Below are 19239 nucleotides of genomic sequence, written 5' to 3'. Positions count from 1 at the left end.
CATCCACTTCCCCCAGGCAGCGGCAGAGTTGTCAAAGGGGATGCCACACACTGACACGAACGATCAGTTCGGTAGGCAGCCTCCAAGTGCTCACCTTACAGCACCAACTACCTCAGGCCAACTTTATATAATACGCAAATGTAAGTCTGCTTACGGTTCCTGAAAATCATACACGGTGAGCTTTGATCTTCTTTATGGACTCTCGTGGGTCTATTTCTAATTCTGATATGTCAAAGACTGTGTGCATCTCTCCTGCGCTGAATTTAAAGTGAATGACTGAAGCTGCTTGAAGCAAATCAGCTGTGTTGACTGCTCCCCAATGAAAAATATTTCATTTTATCCTTAGTTATAGGGACAGTGCAGATCCTGTCGCCAAAATCTCACAGCCATATGAAATAGAAATATACTGTAAAAGCATCCACTTACAGTGTGTCGTCTTGCTTCCATTTTGGCCACTACTCCAATAATGCAGTATGGTACCCTGTAGTATATCAGTGTTCACATTGGCATGCCCAAGCTTCATACCGTGCAAGCATGTGTCTCGCTCTCTCCCCTGTTACACCCTCTAAGATAGTGCAGTCTCGCACTGTGCTCCCGGATGCCTCCAAGACTGGTGTCAGTGAAACATCTGTCAACGGATTGACCCTCTGATAGATCGAAGCTGTCAAGAGAAGATATAAAAGTTGCATGGTGACACCTCTCTGGTTCTCCTTTCAATCGTGCCCATTCTTTTTGATTTTTGCAGAGGAAATTGCCTGACCAACAAGTTGACATATCATAACCAGATGCAAGAGTAATGTGCATGAAAAAAACACCAATGAGAAATTTTGCTGTCTTTATTGACCTAAGTTGAACAAAAATGCTATAGGGGTTGGAGCTTTTGTCACAGTGTATTGGTAAAAATTAGGGAACACAAAACATTTTAAATAGATTCATATCACTATTTCAAAGTCAGTTAATTGATTAATAACCAGTAATCAATTTTTAAAAAATGCCCCAAAAAATGACAGTGACAAGCCTATGGTGTTATTCAGGGGTGCTGAGGGCAAAAAATGATTGACAGGTTCAGTGATTACTCCACAACTACTCAATTACCAAAATCATAGATTCATTTGGATAATCGGTCAAACATTTTAGAGACCTAAAATTATCCAACTGCTTAGAATGTCTGGAAATATTCTTCGGTATCTTAAAACCTCTATGAAAGCAGATTGAATTTTCATTGTCTTGAATCAAAATGAAACATTTGCACACATCTGCTTTAACTATGGTTAACAGTGATCAATATTTTTCCAATTTTCTGACATGTTACGGACCAAACCATTTGATTGTGTGACATTTATCCAAGTGACCCATATCCTAATCAGCTGTGCTACATTTCCTGAACAATTAAAACACACTACAACCGATGAAAAAAGGTGATTACTCAGTAGAAGGCTCGTACAAGGAAATAAAAATGCATTTAACTATGAATGGACCAAGGTTGGACCAGTTTTTATGGAGTGTTGCCACAAATCAGTGTGAGAATCCGCTAGCTGTCTCCAGCAGTTGTCATCACTTCTGGTTCAGGGATTTTTAGCGTCTGCTAACATGTTTAAGTGCCAGCTCTTTATCCACTGCTTGCAATGACAAGTGAAGCAGCAAATTATTCAAGGCCTTCTCAATCTTGATTTCCCTAATCCAGTGGATTACCAGTTATATATTAGAAACTCTTCACTTACATTTGATATTTACATAAATGTAATAATGAAGCAATCATTAGATTTAAGATCATTGCTACAGGTATATTGTGATGGAAGCTCAGACACTAATTTACGAATAGTAAATTTAGTGCCTCATTTGATTGAACCACTGTCATCTCTCTAAAACATTTGCATACATGGATTAAACTATAGCTCTCCGTTTTATAATTTTACATATGAACAAAATTCAATAAAAATTGCAGTATTCCATCCATCCATCCATCAGTTTACTTAACCTGTTCTCATAAGGATCGCGAGGCCTCTAATGGCCAGCCAGGAGGCATAATCTCTCCAGTGTGTCCTGGGGCGGTCTCTGTGGCCTCCTGCTGGTGGGACTTGCCCGTAATAACTCCAGCACCGAGTTGACATCAGGGTCTACCGTCCAATCATGATCCTCCAGGTCTCACGTTCATTGGTCATCGGAGCATTGAAATTCATTGGACATCTGGGCATTGAAATCCTCCAGCAGAACGACGGAGTCTCCAGAGGAAGCGCTCTCAAGCACACCCTCATAGGATTCTAAAAAAGATGGATACTCAGTTTGTTACATAGGCACAAACAATAGTCAGGACTTATCGCTCCAGAAGGCTGGGGGAGGGTACCCTCTTGTGAACACCAACATACAGGTGCCAAGCCAGTGGGCAATACTGTGTGTTTGCCCACATCTGCTTTGCGCCTCTCACTGTGGGCAGCTCCAGAGTGGAAACTCTGAACCCTCTGAACCCCTCTTGAGAGGAGAGCGTCCTACATCCTGTTGGAGGTCCCAGCCAGAGTTGACATTCCATATCCCAAGAGCTATTTTTTTTAGCCAGGGATCCATCCACCAAAGTCTTGACTGCCATTCAGCTCTCTGTGCTTCTGACACCTTTGGCGATGAACACAGGTGGTGAACCCACAAGAACCCCAGCTGGGTCACAATGGGGCAGCCTGCCACCAAGTTTGCCTTTGAGCCCCAATTCCAGCGCTGTCTTCAGAGGGGACCCCGGTAACCCGCTTTCAATTTAAATCAATACAACTTTATTTATCCCCTTAGGGCAATTAAGGGCAAGGCAAATCGCTGTCCACCTTACTCCCTCATCATGACGGTTCATGTCTGGTCCCGCGTCTAGGACCTGCTTGTCATGGGTGACTCTGTGAGCGGCATAGAATTCGAACAAAGTAATATTATCAATGCAAATCACTAGCGTTGTCTTACCAGATTTGTCACTCTATTCATATTTTGGTTTATTTTCATCTCAATTCATTCTATTTTCATGTAATTAAACATGGCACCTCGCTCAATCGGCCACAGAAAATGCAAATTTGTACACGTTTTCATTGATGCTCAGCTGTGTTGCCCTCAAATTCACCCATCCTGTCAAAATAGCCAACGCTCACTTTAACAAGGGATCTGAGGAGCTTCAAGTGAGCATTTTAAGGCGTTTCTTTTTTCTGAACAGGCGTGCCAACTAGATGTCTCTTTTCACAAAAGCATGTGGACACAAAAGCACAAAGCAATCTACCACAATGACAGATGAAATGCTTTAGACATGAGCTTCTTTGTGTGTTTTGACCAAAAGTCATATTCAAAAACATTTTTAGCGAGATGGAGGTACCCCAGATGGCAAAACATGGGTGAAGCAACGTTGAAATAGGTTTAGGCAGAGAAATTGAATCCATGTTGAAGCCTGACACTGAAATCATACAAAAAGTAGACGGTGACTTACATGTTGAATCAATGTTTTTTTTCAACCGTAACTGACAATATATCAATGTTGATTGAACAATCAACCAAATGTAGATCCAAATGGACATTTTAGTCGATTTTCCATTGATTCAACCGTCATCTAAGCAGTAAACTACATGTACATTTGTGTATATTTTGTGTACATTTTTTATGTTTTCAACCCATAGAAGTTTATCCACGTTGTCTCAAAGTAGCCTGTTTTGGTATGAGGCACCCGATATACACACTTTTTATTGGCTGACTTGCACAACATTATTCAATACCGAAGCACACGATTGCTCAGTTTGTTTTGGTGCGCAGTCATTTAGAAAGAAAACCATGAAAAACATTTGAAAAGTTTCAAAACACATTGAAATATTAAATAGTGTACTTGTTACAGATCTGTAAACGGACACAGCAACAGGGGCGGTGGAGGGAAGTGGAGGGGGAGACAAACAGCATCCACTGATTCAACATTGATTAGATGTTGGGAATTCAATCATTAAAATTTGAACACAAAACAACATTGATTCAATGACATCTTTTTATCATTGAATAACTGGGCGTCAATTGGTTGATCGATTGATGCTTGATCTACCTCCATCCGTCGACCTTAACCAATTATCAACCATTTTGATTATAATTCAACAATGAATTAGCATATTTTCCTAACTGGGACATAATTTGGCTGGAGACCAATTCAGAGTACTATATATCTTGCTGTAAACTGGGAGAGTATCCTGCACAAAAGTAAGAATAAGCGTTAGTTGGGAACTGGTTACATGCTTTGTTATTTAGCAAAAATTAAAAAAAAGAAAACGTATATGATTGTATTCTTTGTAGTAAGTGTGTAACAGCGGTGTTTTTATTGCCATTCAACAACAGCGAAAGCACGCCCTACTCTCTTCAGCTCATTTGTCCCTCAGTATTCTTGTTCCCTGTGGAACCCCCCCATCCCAACCGCAGTTCCGTGGGTGAATTATGTATGCCCCACTACTACTTAGAAAGTGTTACGTTCTGCTCCTCCACCTCACTCTCTCTCTCTTCGCGAGCAGGTGTGTCCCTGACGGGAGGGCGGAGCCACCAGCCGCGCACCTGACCTCCATCTATAATCACCGGACTATATAAACGCGACTGGAGCAGGAGGAAGCTGTCGGAGTATTGCAACTCGGTCTTGCGGTCTAGTTCCCACGTATGCTTGTGTATCAGTGTAGTGAGTATTTCTGTTGTTACTTTGTTGGTGCGTTTTTTGCTCGTGTCCGCTTTTGTTTGTTACTTTCCATTTTCGCGGCTTCCTCCGGATGGTGGCTTCCCCTCTCGGTCGGACTGCTGGCGTCTCGCCGTTCTTCGCATAGGTTTATCTATGTCACTTTTTGTTGGACTTTACATACGAGTAGAGTTCGCTGTATTTGAGTTGCTACTTTTCCCTGTTTACGTTATTCCCCTTTCACGCTGTGCGTGCAACCTTAGTTTAATAAATCCCTTCTATTGAGTTCGTTCTCGTCTGTGTCTGGTCTGTGGTGGTCCACTGTCGAGTACTGGGGGTTACGAGCGTAACAGAAAGAGAACATTTTCTATTGGAGTTTTCATCCTGGAAATTATACACCTCAAATATAAATTGTAAAGTTAAAAATTGTCACTTATCTGGATCAGGTTATCACTTTTTCCAGTGATAACAGACTGAGCAGTTCCTCCCACCTACATTAAATTAACACAGTGGTGCATTTAGCAACTACAGAAACTGAGACAAAAATAAATCCAAAATCTGAAATGTTGACATCACAGCTTATTTTTCATTTTCAGAAAGATATTTTCCATCTACAGTTCTAATATTAATTGGTACTCATTTATTGCATGTCCATAAATAGTATGTTTATTGATACATTTGAGCCATTCTGTGCAATGACAAATTCTATTATTTTAAAAGAATTGATACTATGTTACTAGATGATTTTATTTTCCTTAGCTATTTAAATTTCTGCATTGATGATGAAATGTTGACCCCACTGTCTTTGCTTGGTTTGTGTGTGCTATGTAGTTTGTACTTGCGTTCTTACATTTCGAGAAGTTCATTCAGTGATTTGAATGTAATAATTATACATAGTACAGTGGTACTTTTACTTGAGAACATTCAAACTCACAGGCAGGCGGAGCCGAAAGCTAACTCTTTCTGACATGGGACTCTGCCAGACCTTCGCATGAGGGATCTATGAGCCATGCTTAGCTTGGTCCTTCACCTAGAACCTGTTTCCCGTGGGTCACCGTATTTGGGGCATAAAGCCCCTGACAACTTAGCTTTTAGGATCAATGAAACAAGCAAACCCCTCACCACAGTAAGGTGATGGCTCACGGGGGGAGCACTGAAATATTTTTACAACATGCTAGCAGTTTCAAAGCATTTTATCATTTGTTTGATGAGCCAAAACAATCGGTAGCAAAGTTTATTTTGGGCCAAAAAAAATGAATAAATGTTTCCACGTACCACTGAATATCCTCACTTGGAGGTGTACGAGTAAACCAGTTGGGAAAAACTGCTTGAGGAAACCAGAATAGTTCTAAAGTGAATGCAGTGTTTTTAGATATCAGTGTTAAGCATAGAATCTCAATGTATTATTAACTTTTAAAGTGACTCAAAAAACGAATTGTATAGGATTGGTATCAGCCAGTATTGCAAACAGTGTTGGATATGAAAGAGTTGGATGGAGCCATCTCTAGTTCCAGTTTTTTGCTCAGTCCAAATTAAAGGTTCACCACATAGAGACTTATAGGTCAGTCTGTCTTCTTAAGAAAAACAAGTCTAATAATTGTGCAAGCATGGTTGTAAGGTAAAGCGCCATGACTAAGTTGGAGGCAATTCATCAGATCCTCTTCCACTTTATATCAGGTCCCATATATTAGGCACCTTCGTGCCCCATACAGTTTTTGCTTCACAGTAACGACAGTATGTTACACTTTTTCTTCCTCCGTTTTGTGTACCAACTTTTAAAATCAAGATACATCAAGATCCCATTATTATACTCCGCTGTAGCTCATCACAATATTTAGAATGGATCATGCAATTCAATGAAAACACCTGAAAACCTGTAATTTAAAAAATGGTTGTCTTGCTCATGAAGCGGAATTGTAACCTTCACCACAATGTTTTAGTTATGCGTATTTTATGCTGATTCAACGTGTTTTTAAACTGCTGAGCAGAGTCGTCAGAGAATCCTGTTGACTCTATGAACTGAGGTAGAATGTGAACATGAATGGATGAGGCTTTGTAATTTTTGCACAAGGGGTGGTTCTTATTGTTAGCGGGTTCTGGGTGTGGAAATATCACTCCAGCATCAGTCTTGAGTGAATGCTGCATCGTCTGCCTCCAAAGTCTGTTATTAAACACCGACCATTATGACCCCATGTACAATATAATTGATTAAATACAAGCACGGTGTCAAATACTCTCCCTTTAGAAAAATAATCATGTTTAGTTTTGATTAAAATGTCAGGCCCAAGGAGGTATTAACAATGTATTCATTATCATGGTTCTAATTTCACACGGCACCGCATCATAATGAGACTTATTTCTATTACTTTTACTTCTTCATAGAGTAGATAGCTAAATATTCCATAATTTATGTATGGAGAAGTCCAGCTTGAAATGCCATTTTGTGGCACTGTGTCGTTGCACTTGAATTGGCCAACAACCATCTCTCTGGGTAGTTTCATGTCTTTAGCTCCAGGAGGACTTTTAACATGCATGGTAGTGTAGAGCTCTTGATGCATGTGGATATTGTTATTCATCCAGTTCGTTTTAATGCTCTGGGTCCTAACATACACTAACATACAGATTACTGTGCATCAGAAGTAATTGGCACTTTTTGGACAGCAGAACCATTTGGTGGGGAAATGCAAGGCTAATTAGCATAGAACAATCTGACCTTACCATTTATAGCAGCAATAGTAGATCACACCCAGTAAAGGCATACGATTCAGCAGCTGTTGTTGGAAGTAGTTTGATATCTTCCTTGCAGGCCTCAAGAAAGCTTCTAAGAGCCTCTCTAAGTGCAAGAGTACCTTTCAGATTTACCTGCTCCTCGTTATGCCATTAAATGGTTTAGATTTCTTGTTGTGGCACAGCATAGCTTTAGAAGGTGTGAAGATGGGTGCAACCACGACCTCCAATATGTCAAAAGTAATTAGGCTGATGATAGTATTCCATATTCTGCACAAAGCGGTATGTGCTGTTAATTAGAATGATGAGTAGTTGCACTCTAATAAGACTATAGACCATGAAACACAAGCTTACATATTGTTCTCATTAGACCTGTCTCAGTGGAACCATGATTACCAATACAATACTTGTAAATATCAACTTTGTTAAAGTGCAGCACAACTCTCACACAGAGAAAAGAAAAAGGGGTATTACTTGTACTCGCTAGGTATTAGATCTGTGTGTTTTCCAGCTCTTCTGTTAGCCTGCTCTCTGCTATTCCTCAAAAGGATACAAGGTATGAAATGGAGATAAGATACATATATATTTGTTGATTTTCGCCATATCTGCCTACTGCTGTATACAAGAAATAGCTTGTGATAGTCTGCTCACAGTTTTCCGTTGTTACAGTAACTCAAATGGTAAATTAAAATACATTTAAAAAAAATACACTTATACACTTAATTGGTATGAGTTGCATAGAAGCATAACATATAAATATGTATTCCTATTCCCCCTGAATCGAAGACTGTCTTTGAGAATTGCTAATATGTAATATTTCTATGATATCGTCTGCTGAAATGGTACCATGAAATTTTTAGTCCCGTTCTTTGTCCACAAACTACAAAGACCATTGGAATGACCAAAGAGAATACCAAGATGTGTGGCTATATTTTTTAGTGTTTTTTATTTTCCCCCTGTTTGTTGACAGGACACCACTGAATGCACTGAAGCTACAAATTGGATGGTGACAATTGTTACTGTTTGAATACGCTTTGCTCTGTGATTTCTGAAAGTGGGATACGTTCAGTGTGACAAGCATTTCATTTCCCCAAACGACCTTCATTCTCTCGGGGGAGCTGAAAAAAAGGAGATTCTGCTGTAATTAGACGAGCTCACTGACAAAAAAAGAAACACCCAACGTGAAGGGGGCGGATAAAAGACAGAAAAGAAGAGTGAAGGAGAGGATGAAGGTGGGGAGGGTGTGAGGAGGAAGGGAGATAATGAGAAGCAGGGTGACAGCATGAACAAATGCCGGAGGAGGAGGGCATGTGAGGAATCAAGTGGCTTGTTTGCCTGTGGCCGCCTCTCAGTGTTATGTCGTTCCCTCTCCATGTTTTACTCCAAAAGGTTGGAAGTCGGGGGCTTGCATGATGTGTAACTTATGTCAGCTTCATCGTTGAGGTGTTAATTTGTGCCTGTGTTTTGCATTTTGTTTCTCCAGTGTACAGGAGTACAAGTAATAGGTGGCCACTGAGTTGACGCTGTATGTTTGGTACATATTTTCCCTGCATACCAAGAGTTTTGAGGGTACATTTGCTGCATATGGTGTCCTGAAGAACAGGTTTTAATATTATACAGTATTAATATTACATTATGCTCTGTGATGGTCCAGAGGGAAGTGGCAGAGCAATGTCAGAATCTAGCCTTTGTGTCCCCACGAGAGCGTGTCTTTTTGTTTACGGGCTTGGTGTAATAATGTGTGTATCATGCCCATCCCTACCACACGCGTTTAGGTAAGCAAGAGTCTTGAAATATGACAGCAATAAAGGAATCTTCATAGTTGCGGTCGTAGATTCAAATTATGAACCTAACCCTAACCTAATCCACTTTCCGTCCTTTTTTGTGTGGCAGATACAGTGATGGATACAAGGACAGCAACGGCTGAGCTGGGCTGGATATCGTTCCCTGCCAATGGAGTATGAGCATTCTTTTTTGTTTTGACAATGGATATGTGCTTGTGTGGTGAAGAATGAATAGCTTGAAAACATTTCAAAATGATCCATCACTGAGTTGAAACAGGATTAACAGTTTTATAATTCAGTAGTGCCAAAATGAAGTATAAACAACAAATATAGATCCACGCTTGACAACATTCATTCATCTTGAATAGAAAAAAATAAAAGTAGAGTATCAACTCAATGTTTTTTAAAGCATACACTACAGCACAGGTGTTAAACTCAAGGCCTGGGGGGCAGATCCGGCCCGCCACATCATTTTATGTGGCCCACGGAGTTCTGATTTGACTTCAAGTTTGTGGCTAATATATCAAACTTTTAAGTCGTCTTCAACTTTTAATAATTGTGGCTGGAAAAAAAAATCCCAATCTTTCTTTTGAACAGTTTTTGCCGACCTCTGATTTCAAAACTAGGTATGAGACGAACACATTTAAAATGTATTTGACTTCACTGCCATACTGGCCCTGTGACAAAATCTGTGATTAATGTGGCCCCTGATAAAAATGAGTTTGACACCCCTGCACTACAGGAACCAGGTCTTTAACACATAACATAAAGCACAATAATCACAACAATACATTCTGTATATACAAACATCAACTATATGTATACTGTACACACATACACGTATGTATTCTAAGTTCTGAACTTACACCCCAAATCAGCAATCACTGACTGGTTACCATTTAACTAGCAAATCCAAATCTGAGCCTTTTTGCCCTAAAACACGTTACAGACTATTGGATCTTTCACATTTCATTTTAGCTTTGTAAAATATTTGCATATATTCCTATTGAAGACCGCCAATAAATAAAATTTCATCATAATCCTAAATGGGTTGCACTTCATCAACAATATGGATTGTCTAAAGCACTTTACCAAGCCTTCATATTTACAATTTAGAAACATACTTGTAGTGTACCAACGCCGGCTACCACACTCTAAGTGTAGCCACGTTGACCTGTGGGAAAGTTTTATTTTTAATTTTAAATGAGTTTAACCTCCAGGAACCCTTGCTGTACAGTGGCCAACAGCAGATTTCAGGGTGATTTGATATCACTTGGGCTGCCTGTTTGAACTCTTGAGATATTCCATTCATAGAATTTTTCATTCTCCGCGTCAAAGAGTGATAAAGCATATCCCAGCTGACAATGAGTGAAAAGCAGCCTAAACCCTGGATTGGTTGTAACTCAGTCACAGGCCACATATTGAGACAGACAACCACCTACAGTTACATTCACCCCGTCGCTAAGCTGGAACACGACGTGCATGCGAGTTGGGCAGTTGCTTCACTTAATCATCAGTGACCTCATTAGATGTTTTCTAATTAAGTAACATCTAGCTGCAGCTAAGGGGATGGCTTTTGTGTTTGAGGTGCTGATAATAGATGCATAGCACAGTGCAGCACTGAACAAGTATAAGAGGAGCCAAAATACAGTATGCCGATTAACGAGAACATGCAGTTAAATCTGAATCAAGGTATAGCAAACTCATTAATCATTTGGCTTCTCCTCTCTCTTCACTCTCATTCCAAACCCCCGCCTGCCTGTTTGTTACACACACTAACGTTTTCCTCAGTGGGAGGAGGTGAGTGGCTATGATGAGAACCTCAACACCATCAGGACGTACCAAGTGTGCAACGTGTTTGAGCCCAGCCAGAACAATTGGCTCCTCACCACGTACGTTGACAGACGGGCAGCGCTGCGCATCTACGTGGAAATCCGCTTCACTGTACGAGATTGTGCCTCCATCCCAAGCGTCCTTGGCTCCTGCAAAGAGACCTTCAACCTTTACTACCTGGAAACAGACAGAGCTATGTCAGAGGACATCAGAGGGGTGGAATATTGGGCAAATGCCCCCTTTCTTAAGGTAACTATATACAATTATTTCTAGCCCCCACCCCAAAAGGCAATGTCATGAAAGATGCTGCAACAAAGATACGTTAACATATTGTCCCTGATGACAAGTTTTCTTTGGCCGAATCAAAATTCGACTGAGGAGCTACGATTTGTCACAAAATCATTCACACCAATATATCTGCGATTTTCTTTTTTCTTTTTCCCAGAGCCACAAATATATTGATGATTTTCACTTTTTTCAGATTCACAAAAATATACAAGATTGATGCATTTTTTATGCTTTTTCTGCATTTATCATGACTCATGATTTATAAATATTCACTTCAGCGTGTGAATTGTTGATTGTGTGTTATTTTTTAGACAAACACACATTTTGAACATATTCAGACATACTGTAGGTTCAAAGCACTGACATGTAGAAAGGCCGCCTTTATCTTATTGGATCCTCTGCATTGTTGTGGTCTTCATTGGTTGGGAACAAGTCATCTAAAATGTGGACAAACGTAAAATCGTGGCAATATTTGTGTGAATAATCTTTAAACATATCGCTCCCCGTTAGAGGGGAGCTTCACCAACGCTGCTGCATCATTAATGTGACAACAGGTTTTTCTACTCACGTATAGCATTATATATGAATTTTATTTTTTTAGTTTCACTTTTAATTACACTATAAATAGCTATTTCTTTACCATGTGTTTAATTGTTTTCCTATTTTGAATTTTTTTCTAATAAACAATAAATAATGGTGACGTTTTTCTGGGGGCTAAAATAGATTATTTATTTGGACTGTGAATTGCATTTTTGCCACACTTTGGTTGATGCCCATTTTTAGGTGTAACTTGAATGTTATTAAATTGTAAGCTCAGACTGGCACTCAACATCCTTATTCCCTGGTGTGTGTTCACAAATTTACTCTTACGCTCTAACACCAGAGTGTACTGTGTATTTAGGTTTGGCATCAGCATGCAGGAGAAGATGACAGTAATGCTTCAAAACTATTTGCCAACCGCCCAAAGAAAAGAAAAGAAATGAAGACGTCAAGGCAATTCATGCAATTACAAGTTTAGCAGGTGGCATCCCCACAACAAGGATGTGTTACGTATTTAAAACACCAAAAGGTGCAAAAAACAGACCATGGTTTTATCTTTGAACATAAAATATTTTAAATTAAACATTAAATCAAAAGGGAAATACAAAGCAGCTGATGTTTTGAATCCAACTGTAACTTGTTCACTGACATCAGCACTAGTAAGGAATTGGGTATATGATGATTAATGAGACCAAGGTCTGCTGTTTTTGTTTTTTGACTGATACGACTTATAACTCTTGTAAGTCCCAATATATAGTAACCTCATTTGGATTGGTTTCAATGAGGAACATTTCTTTGATAGCTATATGAGTAAATTTAGACTAGTAAAGTTAGACTTTATTCCAAAGTTACCCATGAGCCTCTGTTGCACGTTGCCTCTTTTGTGTACATTTCTGCTTGTTACCCCAGTGTGCAATATCACTAGTATTGGTTTCTAGTAAGCTGCTCATTTCACAAGCTGTTCTAGTCTCACAATGAATCAAATGCTGACACAACCCCTGCCACGGCTAACATTGTATTTACCGGTACTTACATTTTGCCTCCTTCAAGTTGTCTCTATTGGTCATCAGTTTTTAAGGAACTATTTTTTTTCCAACAATGAATTGGATATCTTTGGTCAACACCCCTACAAGATTTTGTGCAAATCAGTTTTCTTTGTGTTTTCTGTTTCTGTGTTTGTCTAGATTTCCTGCTCGCTATTCTTCTTCTGTGCTATTCATTTAAAGGGTTCACCAAGCAACAACGCAAATGATTGGACCTGCACAGTACTTAATACATTTGCTAATTTTCCTATTCTGTCTTGTGCAATAGGTGGACACCATAGCAGCAGATGAGAGTTTCTCCCAGGTTGATTTTGGTGGCAGGTTGATGAAGGTTAACACAGAAGTCCGAAGTTTTGGCCCACTGTCTAAGGGAAAAGGGTTCCATTTGGCTTTTCAAGATTTAGGAGCCTGCATGTCCCTCCTTGCTGTCAGAGTTTTCTACAAAAAATGTCCCAGCATAGTTCAGAACTTTGCTTACTTCCCGGAGGTACGAAATGTTCTCTGCAGAAGTGTTTTTGATATAATTTGGTACACTTTTGTGCAAAGTACCTAAATATTAATTGTTTAAACACGTTCTATAAATTTTCCAGACACTTACTGGAGCAGAATCCACATCACTCGTCATTGCCAGAGGAAGTTGTATCCCCAATGCAGAGGAAGTGGATGTGCCCATAAAACTTTACTGTAACGGTGATGGCGAGTGGATGGTACCCATCGGCAGCTGCAGCTGTAAAGCGGGTTATGAACCAGACAGTGACAACCTGTGCAGAGGTAAATCTTTTTTATATTTCTGTAGCTTATGAAGTCCAAAAAGTGCCAGTAAAAAAAAAAAAAAAAGAATAGGGGATTTTTTTTTTTTTTTTTTTTAAAGAACCGGTATGTACTTTGCAACATTGTGTCTTATAGACTGAATTATTTTCCTTTATAACGGGAGAATGCAATTCCTGAAGAAATTGAAAGTGAAGGCTGAAAGGCTGAATGAAACGCACTGAAAAATTTTGAACAATAATGGAATCAGTAGAACATATTGAAGATGGAATGCTGTAAGACCGATGGAAAAATTTAGAAGTAGGTGAAAGAGGAAAATACGCGTAAAAATAAAAGTAATGTAGCAGGAAACCAAAATGCATAAATCAGGAAACAAGGAAGCAAGGAAACAAGGAAGGAAATAAGTGAGAAAAAAAGCAATGAAACAAGAAAGGAAGGGAGCGAGAAAACATGGAAGGTATCAAGGAAACAAAAATGCAAGAAAAGCATTTTTAATTTTCAAAATGAGAAAAACCAGCCACATGATGGATGATTGGTTCGCATAGCATACGAACCCGGAAGGTGTGGATTTTTTCCACCACATTGCTATGCTGATAATCAGTCAACAGATGTGAAAGTGGGAGCAAGACAAAAAAAGTGCAAGGAATAAAATAAAATTAAAAAATAATATTTAGAACAATCAGAAAAGTTGAAGGTGTAGAATAGCATTTGAGAAGGCTTTAGCCCAGTGGTGGCACATGCAATAAAATTAAAATGAAAAAAAAATGCTAAAGCAGTACAACAAATAATGTAAATACCTACTAGTGATTATGAATAGCAGCCAAGCTTTTCAAAGCATTTAACATACCCACAACTGGCTCAAGGCCAAATACATGTCGGAAAGGTTCATAAAGACTTGACAATTGGAAGCATTCACAATCTCTGTATTGTAGACATGGCTTAAGTTGAATAGAAGAAGGATTCTGTATCTAAATAGCACAGACCTCATTTTCATGCCCAATGTAAGTCTAGCGCAAAGCACTTTCTAGCAGTGTACATGAGTAGAGTTTTATTTTCAATGGTATTTTGGTAGACTTGTGTAGGTACAAAGGAACATTCCCTATCCTCTGCACCGGGATTGAACCGGCCAATCAAAACAGTTCCCCTCATTCATTTTAAAATCAGCACACTTGAGGCACACATAGTCCTTGACATTGTGAAAGTAGAAATTGACTGCCTGGAGTCCGTGCAGGAGATTGGCATGCACAAAATAAGCTTTTAAACTGCTGCGTTTATAAAGTGAGCTATTGGTGGCCATTAATCATAGTAATCGTAATTATAATGCATTCGTTCAATTTATTTCTACAAGGATTCACAACATGGGACACGCAGTTTTCATTTGATTGAAGAATTACGATGACATCTACCGGGGATGTCACAAGGTCTTATGAATGGGGGGCTCAGCCGGATAATGTTCAGATTGTGAACGAATTGAACGCATCAGCACAACATTTTACAAGCAGCTCACCAGGACTGATAAAAATTTGTTGTCAAAGCATAAGAATTGTTGTGTTATTTTAATTAGTTTTTTTAATACACTGTGAATATGTTATGAAGACCCCCAAAATATACAGTATATGTCCACAGTGTATGCAAAACTGTATGCAAAAAAGGCTCATTTTGATGTCATAAAAGTAAACCAAGCCACTAATTTTCATTTAAAAAAAAATACAGACCTTCAAGGGCTTAATATTGGAATCAATCTGCAATTATCATCTACTGGAAGCCTCAAAGAATGCCGTATGTTTTTAACAACAGCAATATATCATTCTGTTGGGCGCAGCGTCAAATGACATTTAATGACGTTTTGGCTCACAGCACAATAACTGTTTGCTCCACAACACTTTTGAAGCTGCAGGGATTACTTTTTGTTGCTCATGTACCGAAATGGTTGAAGAAAACTATCATACAATAATGTTTTAAATCAATAACAAAAGTAACAATAACCGTCTGTCCTGACAGGTTTACTTGTCTCTTGGCTCACTTCGGTTTCTAGTAATTAATTTCCTAAATAGCATTTCAAGGAATACAAGTTTTAGATAATATGTCTGAAATGTATTACAGTATATTTCACATTCATACTGTATTGCATTTGGAGACAGTCTGCAAATTACTTTATTGTGTGAAATTCTTCAGACCACAGGTGTCAAACTCAAGTCTCAGGGACCAAATCTGACCCGCCACATCATTTTATCTGGCCCGCAAAATATTGATTTGACTTCATGACAAGACTTCAAGACTACCAAACTTGCAAGTTGTCTTCTACTTTTCAAAGCTTTTTTTAAATTTTGCATCGCGTGTCCCTCTCTCTGCGTCAAACCTCGCCTGACAGAAAAGTTTCAATGTCGCAATCAAGTGACCAATACTGTGCTAAATAATTTGTTTAATTCTGCACTATCGCTATCCAGGTGTCCGCCAACTGGCTGCCATGAATAATTCCTGCCCTGTGAGTGACGTTGAATGTTTCCTAAGATTATTGGCTGACTTGAGGCAAAGAGCCGCAAAAAAAAGTTACATTAGCAAAAATCCTTTGCCTTCACCAGAGTGCATTGACGTCATGTTGCGCAAACTACATTGACCGCAATTCAAACCTGTTGCTTGTTTTGCCATCTACACAGTTGATCAAAATGCAGCCTTATGAAGAATTATGTTCTTGAAAAAATGTCCATTCCTTGAGGTCTCTTGTTCCTTCTTTTAATTGCGAACAAGGCAAGGAATCGTGTAGTGGTTGGACTAATAATACCGCTTAACGATTACTGAAACCACCGAAACACATTTTATGATGCGCTTACTCGCTTTTGGCAGATGTTAAAGTGAAGCCAGCAACAGCAGTTTTCCATATGTACGTGCAAGTCCAGTAACGGAGAAATCATGAAGTGGATTCACGATAAATCAATAGGTTCTCTATTTGAAGTGGAAGAGAAAACGATGCATGGCAAGGCGTGTCCTAACAAAAAGATTTTATGATAAATTACGGGAAAAATTATGAATTAGGTGTATTTTCCAAAAATTATTTTAGGGCCATTTCATATTGAACATTTGGTCCTTCTTGTAAACATTTAAGTCAGTGTTTGGCCCATTAAACATCATCAATGATACGCCTTCGAAGGCTGAGTCATTTCAATATGAATGTTCTCTCTAAAATCAATTTTTTCTTCCTATGAATGGATAATCACAAGCACAGCAAATTTCTCAGATGTATTTTTGCTAAAGGAAGCAGCCCACCGCAGAAGAAAATTTGGGTGAAGATGGCACAGAAATACTCTTCATCCTCAAGTGTTTCTCATTTGCGCTCCCTTTTTATCTGCCCTCTTTCCCCATTTCCTCCCTAAAGTAGTTCCCGTCATTTCTCATTTTCTCTCGAGACTAATCCAGTGTGCGTGTGTGCGTGTGTGTGCGTGCGCTCACACCTATGTCTGTCTGCAATACTCTTGGTGTGCGCTTGTGTGGCATCCATGTACATGCGGCGAAATGATAAGTGAGTCTGTTTCATCCCTCACTAATTAGGAAAGCGCAAATGAGTTTTGTACTATCGGTGTTATAGTAGACAGAAAGTGATAAAAGAAGCAGTTCTTCTCTGGGAGAGAAGAAGACGGTACAAAGGTAAATTAAAATACCATTTCACCACCAAAGGGGTTTTCACTTTTTTCTTGCCCTTGTGGAAGCTTTGCTCAAGGGATGCCGTTGTGAATTTGTGATGTTTTCTATGATTTGATATATGAAGGCCTTGACACCATGTGGTGATTAAAGGGACAGTGTGTAAGATTCAGACCGTTTTTCATTACGGACAGCAGGAGGTGCTGCATTTACCATTGTACCTAGCTAAAACAAACATGGCCGCCTCGGGAGAAATGCCACACCCCATGCAATATAATTTAAGGACAACGAGACCTCCGATTATATTTAAAACATACAGTTGGTCATTAAGAACACATTCATTTGCAAGTTTTTGAAATTTCCAATCATTGAATTCATTCCTTTTTAATGGAAAAATCTTACACACTGTCCCTTTAAGTGGTATTTAAATAGGTCTGACCTGACATGACCACCAACTTCATGTGATAAGTAAATACATTTGGTTATTAGTAAGCAAGCAATAATGAAATATTTCATATGTGCCCCTTTGAACTTTGGCCTAATGGATACAGTAAATATTGCATTTTCTGAAAGTGCTTTGTTTTGGATTCTGTCGCTTCAACCAAAATGTTGAAATCATGCATGTTTGCTTAAGTCAATTTTCAATTGTCGATATTCAAGAGTTTTGATGGTTGTGTATTTCGATGTGCCCTAAATTGGCTGGCAACCAGCCAGTCAAGGGTTTACCCCATTTCCTGGCCAAAGTCATTTGCGATTCCAGCTCACCCACAAGAGGACAAGCGCAATAGAATATGAGTGAATAAAGCTATTTCTGTTCTTAAGAGGGGTTTTATTGCTTTAACTAAATGTTTTGGCTAATTAAAAGATACAGTAGGATGCCGTGTTGTATTTTGGACCTATTCAGTGTAGATATGCAAAAACCTTGCAATAACAAACTTGAGATTCTCCTTGAATTTCGTCAAACACTTCTTCAGTAAGGCGTAGGAATGCTGTGAATCTAACGAAAAGGCACAAATCCTCAGAGGTATTTTGAAGAGAATAGTAGCAGTTGGCGTAGGCCAATGCACTGCGAGAAAGAAACACCTGATATCTGATGACAGATAATGTCTGTGCTGGCTCAATGCAATGGAGTTGCTCCAAGCTTTATTCATCTGGTGTTTTTGTTTTTGTTTTTTTTGACAAGTCTTGTAAAATATAGCTGTTTTCCCAGACTACTATGCAGCCTCTCTAAATTGAAATGCAATATATCCATCCATCCATCCATCCATCCATCCATCCATCCATCCATCCATCCATTTCCTTAGCTGTTTGTCCAGAATAGTGTCCATGGCATGCAGGAGCCTATCCCAGCTGTCTTCAGGCATGAGCCAGGGTGCACCCTGAACTGGCTGCCAGCCAATTGCAGGGCATACAGAGTCAACCATTCAAACTCTCTCACACACACACGCACACACACCTAAGGGCAATGTAGGGTGCCCAATAAACCTGCCATGCATGCTTACTGTTAAGAATGGGAGGAAACCGGAGTGTCCATAGGAAACCCACGCGGGCATGCACGAACATGCAAACTCCACACAGGAAGGCCGTAGCCGGAATCGAAACCACAATATCTGCATGTGAGGCACACATACTAACCAGTGTACCACCACGTTACCTTACAATACATTGATTTTTTTTAATTCAATTTTTAAATGTAACATTTGATTTATAGAAAATGGCAGTCTGGCTGTTGTAAATAATCTAACCTGACCTTCATTAATGTATAGGTGAGTGTTTCATGATTAAAAAAAAAAAAAACCCCTGGAATTCTAATGTACAGTGACACGGAAACACAAACAGGGAATTCAATAATTGTCACTTTGTAAAAACCTATATTATTTGAGCTGCTTGATCAAATTCAGTAAGGTAGTGATTAACATGCACAGAAAAGGTCACAGTAGGTGCAAATGGCTTCGCAAACATGCTG

At 39.2% G+C, this 19239-nt stretch overlaps 1 protein-coding gene across 1 annotated transcript in view; it reads left to right on the top strand.

The window, feature by feature from the left end:
• Nucleotides 1-19239, top strand: part of LOC148417266 (ephrin type-B receptor 1-like) — a 69750-nt gene that overhangs the window by 7745 nt on the left and 42766 nt on the right. Inside the window, exons 2-5 of the mRNA XM_088425087.1 lie at nt 9275-9339; nt 10957-11247; nt 13138-13356; nt 13460-13640. Of these exons, the coding sequence (XP_088281213.1) occupies nt 9275-9339; nt 10957-11247; nt 13138-13356; nt 13460-13640 (756 nt within the window). The remainder of the gene's footprint in view (nt 1-9274; nt 9340-10956; nt 11248-13137; nt 13357-13459; nt 13641-19239) is intronic.

Source organism: Hippichthys cyanospilos, chromosome 10 (genome assembly GCF_059441005.1).
Source record: "Hippichthys cyanospilos isolate Australia breed blue-spotted pipefish chromosome 10, RoL_Hcya_1.0, whole genome shotgun sequence".
Lineage (NCBI taxonomy): Eukaryota > Metazoa > Chordata > Actinopteri > Syngnathiformes > Syngnathidae > Hippichthys > Hippichthys cyanospilos.
The sequence above is the reverse complement of the archived record's forward strand: the minus strand, read 5'-3'. Positions and strand labels throughout refer to the sequence as shown.